This window comes from Diprion similis, chromosome 3 (assembly GCF_021155765.1).
Source record: "Diprion similis isolate iyDipSimi1 chromosome 3, iyDipSimi1.1, whole genome shotgun sequence".
In the NCBI taxonomy this organism is placed as follows: Eukaryota; Metazoa; Arthropoda; class Insecta; order Hymenoptera; family Diprionidae; genus Diprion; species Diprion similis.
In genome coordinates this window covers 11,515,601-11,530,232 of record NC_060107.1, presented here as the reverse complement: position 1 = coordinate 11,530,232, position 14,632 = coordinate 11,515,601, and the positions used below count along the sequence as shown (strand labels likewise).

General features: G+C 34.6%; 3 protein-coding genes across 3 annotated transcripts; all 3 read right to left on the bottom strand.

The window, feature by feature from the left end:
- Positions 1-214: 214 nt before the first annotated feature.
- Positions 215-2,471, bottom strand: LOC124404215. Its single transcript, XM_046878164.1, has 4 exons — positions 2,427-2,471; positions 1,907-2,107; positions 1,120-1,371; positions 215-427 (listed from the first exon to the last, which is right to left on the bottom strand). The coding sequence occupies exons 1-4, from the start codon at positions 2,469-2,471 to the stop codon at positions 230-232; spliced, it is 696 nt and encodes a 231-aa protein (XP_046734120.1). The 3' UTR covers positions 215-229.
- Positions 2,472-5,085: 2,614 nt separating this feature from the next.
- Positions 5,086-7,226, bottom strand: LOC124404673. Its single transcript, XM_046879005.1, has 4 exons — positions 7,179-7,226; positions 6,321-6,503; positions 5,551-5,820; positions 5,086-5,349 (listed from the first exon to the last, which is right to left on the bottom strand). The coding sequence occupies exons 1-4, from the start codon at positions 7,224-7,226 to the stop codon at positions 5,143-5,145; spliced, it is 708 nt and encodes a 235-aa protein (XP_046734961.1). The 3' UTR covers positions 5,086-5,142.
- A 2,771-nt stretch (positions 7,227-9,997) lies between these two features.
- LOC124404214 lies at positions 9,998-12,288 on the bottom strand. The gene is made up of 4 exons (XM_046878163.1): positions 12,217-12,288; positions 11,547-11,729; positions 11,160-11,432; positions 9,998-10,273 (listed from the first exon to the last, which is right to left on the bottom strand). The coding sequence occupies exons 1-4, from the start codon at positions 12,259-12,261 to the stop codon at positions 10,073-10,075; spliced, it is 702 nt and encodes a 233-aa protein (XP_046734119.1). The 5' UTR covers positions 12,262-12,288; the 3' UTR covers positions 9,998-10,072.
- Positions 12,289-14,632: the final 2,344 nt, after the last annotated feature.

Genomic DNA, 14,632 nt, shown 5'->3' with positions numbered 1-14,632 from the left:
TATAGGACGTCAACGTCGAAATCGACCAGGGCACCCCCCCCCCCTTAACGTATGATTTTTCTCGAATATTTCCCTGAAAGTGGGGAGAGTTTTTGAAAGTTGAAAAATAATATTCACCATTAGATATTCAGTAGCTATAATGAGGTAAGTGGGATAAATGAAGTTTCTATCAGTTACAGGAACGTATATATCATACGTTTAATCCATTTGTTTGAAAGAGGTGACCAAGTTATGATGTACTCGTTGAAGAGCAGTTTACTGCTTCGGCGTAAATAAGTGTTAAGTTCGCGGAGAACGTTGCAATTTCGGCTGCCTGGTTGCAGGATGCTACTCCAAACAGAAAGTCGAGGTAGTTCCCGAGGGTCTCGTTTGCTGCATTTGCGACCTCATACCATTGCGTAGTGAGGTCGTCTAATAGGTCTTGAATCTGAAACACAGAATAGAAATAATATTGTGGACTATTAATCAGGTGTATACGTTAAATAGGCGTTTTATTTTCAGTAAAATATTCGTGTCAGAAGAGATTGTGAAAGCGCTTCAAGAGAGAGATGAGATCGTTTTATTAACAATCTTTTTACCCACACGGCACGCAATATTGCAGAAGAATTGCAGTGATGTAACGTGAAGAAGTTTTTAACGTTTTAACTTTGTGCAGTATTGTATAATTGTTGCAAGAACGTAACTTTGCAAAGTTTGAAATACTTCAATATCACCCAATATTGAAAAAAATATTGCAGCAATTTATATTGTCAAACCTTGAGAAATTATCTCGGATACATTTTACAATATTGCAGCAACGTAACTTTTCAAGGTTTGACATATAATTCCAGATCCGTTGTGCAATATTTTTGCAATGTAGCAACATCATACGGCAACATTTTAATTTTTCACTCCTTTACGTTGTACTTGCAATGACAACGACTGAATCAAATATTATTTAAATATTGCAAATCAAAGTTGAAACATGCCTGGAATATTTCTGCTTTATTTCTTCTGTTTTGGAATCTGATTGAGCAGTTAAAAAAGCAATACAATAAATTGAAGATACTCGACTACTTCAAGTAAGAATGTGAAATGTGAAATGTGAAATGTGAAATGTGAAATGTGAAATGTACTTACGTCAAATATTGAATCCATATCACTGGTGACATCAGCTGTGTAATTGGTATATAAATATAACATTACGTCCTCCCAATCACCTATGTAGTTCGTGATTGTCGTGACAAGCGTAGTGTTGGCAGCATCCAACTTGGGTATCAAAGCATTCCAGCAGGTCGTTGCATTGGCAACAATTTCTTTCGCTGTAGCGGTAGCAGTCGTCAATGAAGTTACGCATGAAGAATTTGATAATGCATCCATCTCATCCGAGATCTAGTTGGAAATTAATTTTGTGTTATGAATTATCCAACAGAAAACTTTTTCGCACACCCAGAAAAATTAAATGCTCATTCAAGCAACTGAATTTAGTCGAACATTAACCTACTAGATAAAGTTTATCTGCTATATACATATGAATGATCACTTAAGTCAATGAAGTTTATTACTCTAAAAAATTTACGTTTTGTTGGCAACATTTGGTTTTATTAGTCCAAAATATAAAGCTTCTTGATATTAAATCGAGATGATATTACCATCTGGAAAACCATTTTCAACGAGATTTTTTAGGATTAAAATAAGCTGCGGACAAGTTCTATAAAATTAAAACCCAAACGGTCTTTTTTTTTAATGATATTGTTTAAAACAGCACTCCAGACGGAAATATTCCCTCAAATCAATACGCTGTTGACGAATTTTTAGTTTATTTATGCACAACTAAGAATTCGCAGTGGCCGACAGTACTAAATTTTTGAAGATACAATTCATAGCTTTGCAAATTGAAGTAAAAACGCCGTGCGACTAAACTTACCGTATCGATGTCGCTATACAATGTACTGTTCATAGAGGACAAAGTTGAGTTACCAAGAGTTTCTGCGTAGCTCGTAATATTTTTAATCTTTGTTTTCACATGCACAGATGAATTCATAAAATTATATCCACGCTTCTCGAGCAACGCCATTCCTGTCGCAATGGTAGACGCTTCCAGTAATGTCATTCTAGCTTGCACACCCTGCGAAAGTGTGATAATAATAATGAATGAAACGATCAGAAATGTGGAAAACTTGATACTGAGGTCACAATTAGCGCGCAAGGAAAATCAAATCTGTTTGCTAAAATTATAAGGATCTTAATAAATCAAAAAATTAAAAGACCAAAATGCTATCACATTCCATCTATTTGATTCCATGATGGTTTTCTTTTTTAAAAATTAAATTTCTTCTTTCTTTTACGAATTCATTGAAAAATTTTCAATGAATGATCAAACTCAATATCCGTGCTATCTTGAAAATTACAGTTTCATCTAGTTAATTCCTAGGTTTTTTACTCACGTAAACAGTGAGCAAAATGCACAAAGCAGTTGCGAATTTTTCCATAATGAGTGGATGTCGGTGTCAAGTTGAAATTTTGTTAGACTCGATACTCCGATGTTTGCGATCTCTTTATATACGCTATCACACGAGCGATGAAGCCGTGAGCAATTACAACACTTGTGTAAACCTCGAAATAAGCTCGAGATATCTGCACAAATTTTATTTTCACATCGTTCGATTACTGCAGAGCTCTACCTAAGACTATTAGAAAGAAAATGTTTTTCATAATCAATCATTATTCATTCTAAAAAAATCACAAATAATCTATTGACTTCAGAAATTTTTCTTCTATTTTTTAAACTCAGCAAAGTTAACAGCAGGAACTTTTACTTGAATAAAGTGTATAATTTTCTCTTTAGAGACAATAATTATAATCCAGATGATATTTTTTATTTTACTTCATAGGCAACCACGGGTATTTCGTTGAAATAGACAGAGATATTATTAAATTAATTAATTATAGAAGGAAAACAAAAAAAAAACTTTTATTAATAAACATTTGCCAATAATCAGTCTTTTAAACTTTGGCTGACTTCGTAAATTATGTTCTCCAAAAATCTAAAAACCACTCTCTGCGTTCTCTTATGCTGATATTTTAATTCAATGATAGGTAAACATCATTTTTGTTTGTCTTCTGTAGTTAATTAATTTACTATAATATCTCTGTCTACTTAATCGAAATACCTGTGGTTGCCTATGAAGTAAAGTAAGAAATATTTTGGACAAGATCGATGTTTCACCGTAAAATGTGCAACATTATGATCAAACGACAATTTTCATCAGTCTGCAAGTCAAAAACATTTTGATTACACAATTCAGAACTGGTAGAAATGAGAAAAAATTTAAGAATTTATATTTCTTGAAAATCTGAATTTGCAGGCTAATGGTCTTAGGGTTTTATTATTGAGACCTCCGACCACCCCAAAAAAATATATATTACCAAAATCGCCGTTGGGGAATTGAGAAGCATTCCTTGTTAGTCCTGAGATTTCCTCAGATCAAATGAAGTTTGTAATTTTCAAATGATCCATTTTAGGCGATCAAATGACGTGGAATTTTTATCGGTTCTTTGCTTTGACAGAATAACTTGTTTACGATTATGAAATGGAAGAGAATTGTCGTTCAATCTCAGAACAATATTTTTCCATGCAACAAACTTCTGTATGCTGACGGAAAAAAGCATATCAATGTCCAAAATTCGAGTAATCGATAAATTGCGCGGCGTGAAAAAACATTTGCAGCATGTTTTTAAGATATCAGAATACCAAAACTAATATTAATCTTCATTTTCGTCACGACCAGCTGTAATTACAAATGCGGATGTGTGATCAGCCATCCTGCTCACAAATTGCTGGGCACAAATTACGAGAGAATACGAAAATCGAACGTCCTTTTAATGTCCTCGAATCATCGCTGTTTTTAACTGAAAGCAAACAAGAACGAATTGAATTCGCAACTTTACAAATGACGAATATGTTCACTTGTTACATAATTTCTTTCGAACCGCACGTGCCGAAATTCCAGATCATTAATTAATAAATTTCTGATGTTTACACAACAGCTACATATTTGTTCATCGAATTTCATCCACTTGCCTACAGGTTTCGAAATGCCACAAATACGGTTTCAGTTTTCATATAAATTGTGATTTGAATTAAATTTAGAATTGAAATAGAATTGCCATATAAAGAGGCATATTATTTATTTATCAAGTTTTCGTAGAAACTGGAAAAAGTCGCGACACTGAACTCATATCAGTCATCAATAAATTTTTTTATTGCAACCTTATGATTCAAATTCATCTTGAAATGATTTTCACTTGCCTTGCAGAGCACTTCACAACCAATGTGAAAAACATACAGAATTGACGAGAAAATTTACAGTTATTCGGATGCACTGGACTGAAATTCGCATTTACAAAGACATGTATTTCATAAAAGGACACTTTTTGAAACGAAGAAGCTACAAATAAGCACTTAAAACGGCCTTCATCGGATATTCGAGACCGCGAAGTAAAATTTTTCACTGTTGTAGCCAAACGGTGAGCGGATATAAGATTACGGCTACAACTATGTGACTCAATTGTGGCTTCAAGTCCTTTTTCATCCTTCAGCCAGTTCTAGGTTGCATTTGGCACTAAACGAGTAACTCGAGCTAGTAATTGGAAATCAAATCAACAATTTTGATAAAAAAAAAAAATTGGCGTGATATTTCCACAGATTTTCACCTTTTTAAAACAAATCAGAAACACTTGAACCGTTTGACTGATCAGCAAGTTTTTTACTCTTTCAGTGATTTTCCTTCATTGGATGGTTGGAGTAAGAAACAACGTTTCCAGGCCTCGTTAATCGATCAACTGACTTGTTTGAACAAGAAATCTCTTTTCTGGGCTATTTTCCGGAAAAATCGAGTATTCCGGATCGGCCAAATATCTTTCATAATTGACAACTGCACTTTTGTGAGATGCGCGTGGAACAGGATGCGGGAAGGAATCGTTCGTATGTCGAACATCACGTTGCTCTTCATACAAGTGGGATTGACGTATTTTCGTGTGAAGTAAGCTTAGAACTATATAGGAATGACACTGTATGTTTTTTTATTAATTTAATTATGTATCAACAATTATGAATTCAGCTAGTAAATATTGTCACTCCGGCATAAATTGCGAAGAAGTCTATGAAGAACTGCTTTCCAAAGCCGTGAAACAATTCTCTGCATCGATGTAATAGGCTTTCACAGTCGTTGCAAAATCGATCACTGCAGTTGCGTTGACGCAATTCAACGCCTTGTAGGAAAAATCGCTGTAAGTCTTGGCGAATTTGTTACCCATTGCCGCGACGTTGTTTAACAACAAAGCCTCACGGGTGATGGTCGTTCCATTCTGGGGTGAATATTAAAAACGTTTGTTTAATATCACAATCATGAGGTTTGACGGTTAATCAAAATCAATGTCCGAAGAATTTTTCGGGTTAACTATAAAGGATCAACCAAAGTCTCTGATAGTGCTAACAAATATTAACAATTTGCAACGTGTTAAAGAAAATAAAAGAATTCAGATCAAAATAGCGAGCCAATGACTTACGAATGTCACGCTGCTGAAGAAGTCAAACATCTCGTCATCATCGCTACGCGCAATCTTCTGCAATTTCGTAAGCAGAAACTCCGCGGTTTCCTCGATGTATTCGTCAAACTCGTCGGCAGCGGACGCTGCACTGGTCACGTAGCACGTGATGCAATCGCATATTTCGGCTACGAGTGCTTCTCCCTTCGTGTACTCATCCGACCATGAGACGTTGCACGAGAAGTAATCGAGTCTGGTGGACGCTATCAACGTGTTCCACCTGTCTTCGTACTGTTGGATGATGCATTTTTTTCAAATTATAGTCACGTTCGAGCACTGGGAACAACAACGTCAGGAGGTGGGATTGGAATTCCAAATTTAAAAAGTTTCGAACGCGCAAAATTTCGAATTTTTTCCTGGTAAAACTTTAAAGTAAAGAAATAAAATCTTGGCATCGAAATTCTGAATAATCGAAGATTTTCAGTTCCGTGAATTTTTGGCTTGGTGAAATTTCACCACATTGGACTTTCTTTGCTTTGGATTTTCGATATTTCTACGTTCGGAATCCTGCTAATTCTGATTTTAGGAGTCTTGCATTTCAGAACTTTTAGCCGTCAGGCTTCTGGCCATTCAAAACTTTGTTGTTTCACAAAAGTTTTATTTCTTTACTTCAAGTTTCGCCACCAAATAATTTGGAATCGGGCGATTTCGGAAATTTTCGAACTCGGAACTTTAACCACACCCCAACGTTAAATGTCCTGTTCGGTATGTTGAGGTTATGGTTGACTTACCTCTTCGATCGCTGATATTATACTTCCATTCACTGTGTTTTTCATTGTCGTAGCGTTGGCATTAATATATTCCAGTTGTTCATCTATTTCTGATTGTATGTTGTAAATCGCGATGATTTCCCTGTCTGTCTTCAGAATCATGCGGGTAACAATTTTGCTAGTATCACTTTCGCTGTGTACAACCTGAGAGTTGAATTTATTTGTATCAGACATAGTTTTCGTCAATCTGAATTCATGGTGAAAGTAAACGAAACCCAGAATCGATGCCTTTTGTAGTAATAATGGCAGAAGTTATGAATTCATGAACCCATCGAGTACAGTAATTATTGCAAAGTCACGTTGTTGTTGAGAATCCAATTGACTCTTTCACGGGCAAACCAAAACGAGGCCTAATTTTCAATCGTCAAACTATACAACCAATATCCACCAGTCTCAAAATTTATATTTCTCAATGAATAAAGCAAGAGTGTTACAGTAAAATATACGTAAAAATGAGCAGTTTTCAATAACTGGGTAAAATGTTTCTGACGTGAAAATTCAACATCGGTACAGGAATAAATTGACAAGATATTTCAAGCTCAATAACGTATTTTTTTTTAATTTCGACGCAGCACAAGTTGGATAACAAAATGTCTGAAAACTTGGGACGAAAAAGCAATTGGTCTAAAAAAAATTGACTAACAGTTTAAAAAAATGTAAAATCCAATCTCTAACAAAAACATGACAGTCATGAATTCTGTATCAATTTTCGAGTAGGCTGTTGGAAGTATACAATTCTGCGATTATTTTGCAAAGTTTCATGGCTTGTGGTTGTAACAGTCAACGTCCCTAGTTTTGTCTTTATTCTATCAAACTTACGTAAACATTGGCCACAAGGCACAATAAGGCAGTCACGAATTTCCCCATATTGCGTGATTTTCGTTCAGCTTGGCAGTTGAATGCGAACGTAGACTCGGTGTGTCTAAATTTGCAATCTCTTTATATATGCCGATGAAACTCACGAACCCGTGCGCAAATGTAACACTTGTGTAAGCCTCGAAATCGGCTGATAAGATCAGTAAAGTAAATATTGTTGCCGCTTCGAAAACTACCGTAAACTCATCTAAAATCGAACTTTCCACTCCGAGTGTAGCATTGAATTCGAATTACTAGAAATATCAGAAAAATTCCCTCAAGCAAAATAATCAATTTTTCTCACAGAGAAAAAAGAATGAATTGCATTGTGAACGAAAATTTAATGAATTTCAACCTTTCAAGTCGGAGTGTGAAAATTTTTGCAATAGAATACGTTATTCCTGATATTCTTTGACATTATTGCAAGTCTTTGCTGAAACACTTAAATTTTTCATAGCAACAAACGTACTTTATTTAACTTGGATGCAGAATGCAACAATTACGTAATTGTTTTGGCATGCTTCATTTTTTTCACACCTCTACCACTTCCACTAAAAAAATGGCGAGTGCTTCAACTTTTTAATAACAATAATTACATGCATCTCGAATGTGAGAAGAAAATGGTTACAGAAATTTCAAAGAAGTTTTGTTGAGAAATCAAGTATTCTATCTATATGTGATTATTTATTTTTCATTTTAAATATGTATTCTGCTACTTCTAGCTATATAATGAGAGTTGTCTAAACTCTCGAAAAATGAATCAAGCTTGAAAATTTTTTAGGACTTAATTTCGTTATGTTTATATCATTTGGTCACATTTTTTCGAATTCTGAATATCAGAAAGCTTCATATTCCTTGGATTTATCCTAGTATAAAAATCATGTGTCCGTAATTGACCAAAAAAAAAAAAAACTCAACTACAGAAAATTCATCTTAGCAACAAAAAAAACCTGCCCCGTCCAAAAACTCATCTTGAAGGTAATTTTCAAATACATCTAAGAAACCAAACTCTGTCATTGACGAAATTAGGAAGTTTTTTTCATCCAAATTGTAAAGAATTGGTTTCATTTCAGAAACATTCAGGAAATCACTAGTCAATAACTGTTCGTGAGGAAAAATCTACGAAAAAATAAAAAAAAGAGATGTTACTTTATTCATACTTACGTCGGGATGAACAAATTAGTTGTGAATTTTGAGTCACGTGAAGCGACTGTCATAGACGAATAAATTAATTGGCTCAAAATTCGGGTGCAGATTCAAACCCCGGAAAACGGTAATCTGTACTTTATACTTATATAATCGGTGTTGAAAAGGTTTTGAACAGATGAAAAAATACTCGTGATCGACATTTATAACGATTCTTTTTCTGCATGCCGATTTCAGTGCGAATGAATACGTAATAAGAGGAGGAAGTCACATGATCTGACTAACTGAGTAAACTTTGATCGTAATCATTTTATCGAAAAAATGGAGTCAACGTGTTACGTAATTAATAAATGGCCCCTGATACTTATCAGACTTAACGGTACAATATCTAATGGAAATTTATGGTCTTCGAAAATACACTTGATGAATATTACTGAAAATTTGATCACTTCTGCAGGTCTCCACGAAGTATCATCACACTGAAGTCATTATTAACACTCAGTTTCGTCACGGCCATCTGTATCTACAAATTTCGATGTGGATTTACAATTTCTGCACGTGTATCGCTGGCAATAATCACGTTGGCACTCTATCGATTCAGTTGAGCACACAGAAATGAAATTAGTGACTATAAAAAAAATTGATATATGTAGACACGCAATTTTATTACTATTAGCTCATCGCCATTATCAACTTAAAGTAGGCAGAAATAAATGAAAAGCATAACCTTTTATATAATAAGTATAATATCATCGAGTTTGACGAATTTTTTTCAAAGAAATACTAAATTTTCTCGTAGTTTGTACAATCAATATGTTCGTTCAGATCATTAAATTTTTTCTGCGGTGAAATTTTTTTATATCGATTCATTATTTTAATGATATAAAATTGTTGTAACGGTTACAAAAGAACACAGTTAAAGTAACTGTATTGGGCAATATTACAAAATATTGCAGTAACGTTGCTTTACTACAACGATAAGTTTCGAATAGATTTAAAATACTTTTGGCGATATTGCAGAAATATTGTAGCAGCGTGGATTTACAAGGCTTATTGCGATAATTGCAATGCATTACGCAATCAGCAGCCACATTGTAGCTACGTCACTCGGCAAAGGTTGAGAAAATTGTAGATATATCACGCAATATTGTACAAACATTGCAGTAACTCATATTTGCCATGTTTTAAATATTTCTAATATATTCAGCAATATTTTAGCAATGTTGCAACATCATCAGCAGTATTTTCATGTTTTCTTTCATTATATTATACTAGCAATATTTCAGCAATGATCGGCATAAAGTATTGCTGAAACATTGAAACCAAGCTTGAAACATCGCTGAAAATTTGTCTGCATTGTTTTCGGTTCAAGCATGAAACTACATTGTTTTCGTGATATTTCTGCGACTGCGATTGCAATACAGAGTTACATTGTAGAAATGCGTTTGCAATACCACTTACTGTGTGGAATAACAGCCTCGTACAAACGTCTTCATTTCACACGCTGAACAACTTTTTTCCATACTGATAACAAAATGAAAATAGTTTAGAACAGCTCTATCATCGTGGCTTAACCCACTAATTTTTCACGGTTTTACTTCAAATGCTTTACAGTCAAGTTAGTCCATAAAAATTGGAATACAACTGTGTTTATTAACCAACTTAAATAGAGATAACGTATAAATCGGACGTGAATATCTTCAAAGCTCAAGTTATGAAGCCATTCCCAAAAGTTTCAGTGCACATTCGACTGCTGTGTCCAAATCCGTCTTTAAGGTGGCATTGAAACTCATGAAAGCGTTCGAGTTAACGCAGCCTGACACCAAGTCCGAAAAGTTTTGGTACATCTGGGTAAAGATCTTCAGATTTGTTGCAATGTCTGTACAAGCCGAATCGTCCGTCGTCTCTCCGATCTGGCGGAAAAAACAAAAACACGATTTTTAAGTGCACGTCATAATGTGGCAACACATTTTATTACGTAAGGGTGTTTCGTCTGCAAGCAATACTTTTTTCGCTCTAACCTGGGAATCGACTGTACGTGGCAAAATATGAAAAACAAAACATTCTTCACAAAGATCACTTTCGAAATTTGAATTGGTTACACTTCAATAGAATCGCATAACGGTCAGACTGGGTGAAATTTATCCCAGCTCCAAAAAACTTTCAATGATAAGTTTCAAAAATCTAAAAAAAATATTTAGATATTGTTTAACGATGGCAGCAAAATTTATTGTTCAAATATTGTAAAACATCGGCAAAGTTAAGGTAAATGTGTAGGGTAATATTCAACCCAAGTAACCGATTAGGGTTAAATAAGAAAAGTTCAAACTCCGAGAACAACGATTTAAAATCGCATCTGACAATGAAATATATCCTTCCACAAGAATTCTGTTGCTATATACCACAAGTTTTTCAGGTAGAGTTTAAAAAAGTGCTACTTATAAATAAAACACCCTGACATACAAATGGACTACACAAATTCATTAGACATTATACAGCATGCATCTTCCTGCTTGAAGAATTTTGCATTCCTCGAGTACGTGTCTTGGAATTACTAATTGAGAAAAATTTTATGAACCGGTACCAAATAATGAAAACAATGGAAGAATGTACTGTTAAAAATTTCGAGTACATTTCCTACAACATTAATGCAAATTTTACTATTCGCATTGAGATTTATGCGAATGATTGGTAGTTTGAGTAAAATCTGCACGACTTTGCACGGACGTTACATAACAGACAAAAATTTTCAACAGTATAATTGTACCCACAACTGCAGCAGGACCAAAATCTACTTACTGATTCTAAACACGTATGGGCAGCTGTCTCATTGTAGGAACTGCAATCAGAAGCATCTTTTTGTAGAGTGAGCAAAGATGTGCTGCATGTTTCGAAATCAGTGCGGACGAGGTTCAAGCTGGAATTTGCTTCGGCCGTTAAGGAATCGATGCAGGTGGTTGCATTGGCTAAAATTTCTGCTGCGACCTCTGAGTATTCATCCCATAATACGTTTTCACATGAGCTCATATCGGTAGTAGTACCGTTCACCAACTCCTCCCACTGCGATTTAGACTATTGGGATTGTAAAGTTTTTTTAGATGAATTGTCACAATTGAGAAAATTAAGTTTTCAGGACTTTCGATTTTTCCAACTTTAATTGAAATGAAAAGTCAATTTTCAATTTACCGTTTCAATAGCTGCTGTCATGGAGCTGTTTAATTTTTTCAGAGCATTCTCAGCAATCGTGGCCATGTTAACCATATAAATTTCCATAGTTACAATTGTTTGGTTAGCGGTACTGTTATAATTTGTCAGCTCTAAAGTGATCGCTGACACAGCTGAAATGGTTTCATTTGAGCCTCGGATACCCTGAGAATGAGATTTAGTCATATGTCAGAAAAGATTTTCGCGAAGAAAACTGAAGAATAAGGGTAAAAGGGTCGAAATTTTCCTTATCGTGTTGCTGGGAATTGAATTGATACCTTCGACAGGACTCCGAAATAGTACCAAGTGGTCAACAATGGAACTTTATCCAAACTTGAAAGAAATGATTAAACCAAATCCTGTATCAAAATGCCAAACTGCTGAAGCAAAGCGGTAAGATATGCTTGAAAATATGCAGTTTCTAGTTTTAGAGTAAAATTCCGATAACGTAACTCTCGAGAAATTTCGATGTAGTATAAATTTGATAACTAAAGATAATTGCATTACTACATTGCAATACGGCGATACTTTGCAAGAGAAAAAAAAAAGAAATCATACATCGTCAATTGAATATTCAGCAAAACGAATCAAAGCCATGGATATTGGCACCAAGAATCTAGGATCGGTAGCCGCGTTTGCTTATTTTACTCACGGAAACGGCGACTAGGAGACACAAAGCAGTTGCGAATTTTGCCATGTCGACTGTTCTTTAATCTGCTGAAATTCGAAATTTCGCTGTATATATATGCGGTGGAATTGGCGAGACCTTGGGGACATTGAACACTTGCTTAAACATTAAAATCAGACGATTGAAACTAATTGTAATGATAATATATTCTGTTTGCGGTTCAGTCTTATACCGCAAACTGGATACACAATAAAACTTTTCACAGTCCACCACCGAACATTTGTCGAATAAAAAATTACGGAAAGTTACGAAATAGTTGAAAAACATGAAATTCTCTGATGAAAATGATAAAAATGTTACTATGGTGAGGTTTAATGATTTAAAAAAATTAATGACAGTCTATGGTCGTGTTACTGTATATAAAAATGTATATTCTACTAGCGAGTTTCTTAAATAACAAGGAATGTTAGCCGATAAGTTTTCCCAGTCCTACCAACAAGTAACCGCGTTAACCTCCGTAGGATTGTACTGATTTAAAATTTTAATGGTCTGTAAAGAGAATAGAATTAGCTAATAGATCCGTGAATATTTTGAAATAGAACAGAAATACGCATTATTTAGGTTTTTATTAAAGTATACAGGATAGTAATTTGCCAATTTTATTTATTCCATTGCATTTCTTGCAGAGATCACAGTCTTTTTCACAAATTATGATTAAAAATAAATTTTACGATTCTTGCCATATCATAGTTACAACAAATTTGCAAAAAATGTTTTCAAAATATTTCAACAAAAAAATATCATGTGTTGTTAGGGTGGTCCTCAAAAAACTCCTCTTCAACCGGCTCGCCCCCCCCCCCCCATGGGATCCACAAAAAATGAAAAAATTCTTCGAATAATGGAGATAAGCAATGAGAGCAAATTTGGAATAATGACTGATTGGTTTGAAATTAACCCTTCGTAGTCACACTGGGTGAATTTGACGCAAGCCTCACTTTAGGCCTAAATATCTATAATACAGTAAATATCTACCCACCAGTAACCATGCCTAACGAATATTACCATTGAAATTTGACTGCAAAATGTTATAAAATCAAAAAGTTATGATTTTTTTAGCGAAAAGGTGTATTTTCGGACAAATTAATCTCTTCACTACTTTTTTTAAACATATTGCCATTTGAACTTTGACATATCAATTTTTTACACATTTTATTTTTCATCTTTGAAGTATTTCTAGTTTTTTTTGGATCCCGATCGGACTGATAGTTTTGACACAGCAACCATTTGAAACTTGTGGCTGGGTCAATTGTACCCTTGTGTGACCACTGAGGAATAAATTACAAATAATTTGTCACTTTGTTTATCTTCAATATTCAGTGAATTTTTCTGTCAAGGTTTGAATTGTTTCAGGAGCATCAACGTACAAAGCTGTGATTTTTTCTTCATTTTTCCGCTACAAATGGCTCATGCAATATTCCATATTTCGTTTTATTAGTTGTTTCTGATCGAATTCGAAAGTCTAAACTGAACTTATGCTTACAGACACCCTTTATACTTAAACTAGAACGCTGAAATATTTTACCAATTTTTTCTTATTTTCTTCGAACCGACCTAGAGGGTGCAGAACCGGTTCAAGTTCAAAAATGACCTTTTCAAGAACCACTGTATTTAATTAATTATAGCAAACAATGCCGTATGCTTTGCTTCTTGTACTGTCAAGCTGGTAGTGATCTCAAAATCAAGTGTGTATCCAAATGCATCAATCGACTTTCAACGTTGGAGTTCCTGTAAAATAAGAAACAATTGTTTCAAAAACTGCTTCCCAATATCTCGTATAACTTGTAATTTGAGAAAATGCGATGCAGAGATTTATGTATAACATATTTGGTATGTTGAGCTCTGGCTATCCATCATCTAGAATAATTACGAAGATCTATACTCACTCCATATCGTTTTTGTGCCATTTCCATACATGCATAGTATCACCGTCGGGGTTGTAGTCTTCCCACATCACACCATGTTCAAGCTGTTACTGTACACATTCTGGACTGCCTCAAAGTTGTCGGTCATTCATTTCGTACAATTTTATGCATTTTCAAATCATTGTCAGTGCTTCCTTGGGGCTCTAGGGTCCAGACTCATTTTGTCCCTTTCGAGCTTCCAGCTGTGTCGAAGCCATGAAGCGAATAAGCTGCAAATCTCCATCATTTTCTGTCTGTACCTGGCATAGCGAAGTCTTTTGAAGATCAAGCATCTAGAAAATTAAAAACAAAGCTTTATTAACAGCCGTACAATATATGCAAATAAACTGTAATATAAACTTTCTTAGTTTTATTCGTTACTTCAATTCATATCATAATTGGGATGGTTGAAAAAATCGATTGTATTTGAAATTCAGCGGTAGTGCATTATTGCCACTGCAGATGCTGGCATTTTTCTA

Bases quoted from the DNA above. Each gene is read 5' to 3' on its own strand.
- LOC124404214 (XM_046878163.1), bottom strand. From the start codon at position 12,261: ATGGCAAAATTCGCAACTGCTTTGTGTCTCCTAGTCGCCGTTTCC. The intron at 11,433-11,546 runs GTAAATTGAAAA...CAATCCCAATAG, and splicing joins TGACAGCAGCTATTGAAACG to TCTAAATCGCAGTGGGAGGA. The intron at 10,274-11,159 runs GTAAGTAGATTT...TTTTTCCGCCAG, and splicing joins CCCATACGTGTTTAGAATCA to ATCGGAGAGACGACGGACGA.
- LOC124404215 (XM_046878164.1), bottom strand. From the start codon at position 2,471: ATGGAAAAATTCGCAACTGCTTTGTGCATTTTGCTCACTGTTTAC. The intron at 1,372-1,906 runs GTAAGTTTAGTC...ATTTCCAACTAG, and splicing joins TGTATAGCGACATCGATACG to ATCTCGGATGAGATGGATGC. The intron at 428-1,119 runs GTAAGTACATTT...TCTGTGTTTCAG, and splicing joins ATATGGATTCAATATTTGAC to ATTCAAGACCTATTAGACGA.
- LOC124404673 (XM_046879005.1), bottom strand. From the start codon at position 7,226: ATGGGGAAATTCGTGACTGCCTTATTGTGCCTTGTGGCCAATGTTTAC. The intron at 6,504-7,178 runs GTAAGTTTGATA...TTCAACTCTCAG, and splicing joins GCCTTGTGGCCAATGTTTAC to GTTGTACACAGCGAAAGTGA. The intron at 5,821-6,320 runs GTAAGTCAACCA...ATCATCCAACAG, and splicing joins TAATATCAGCGATCGAAGAG to TACGAAGACAGGTGGAACAC.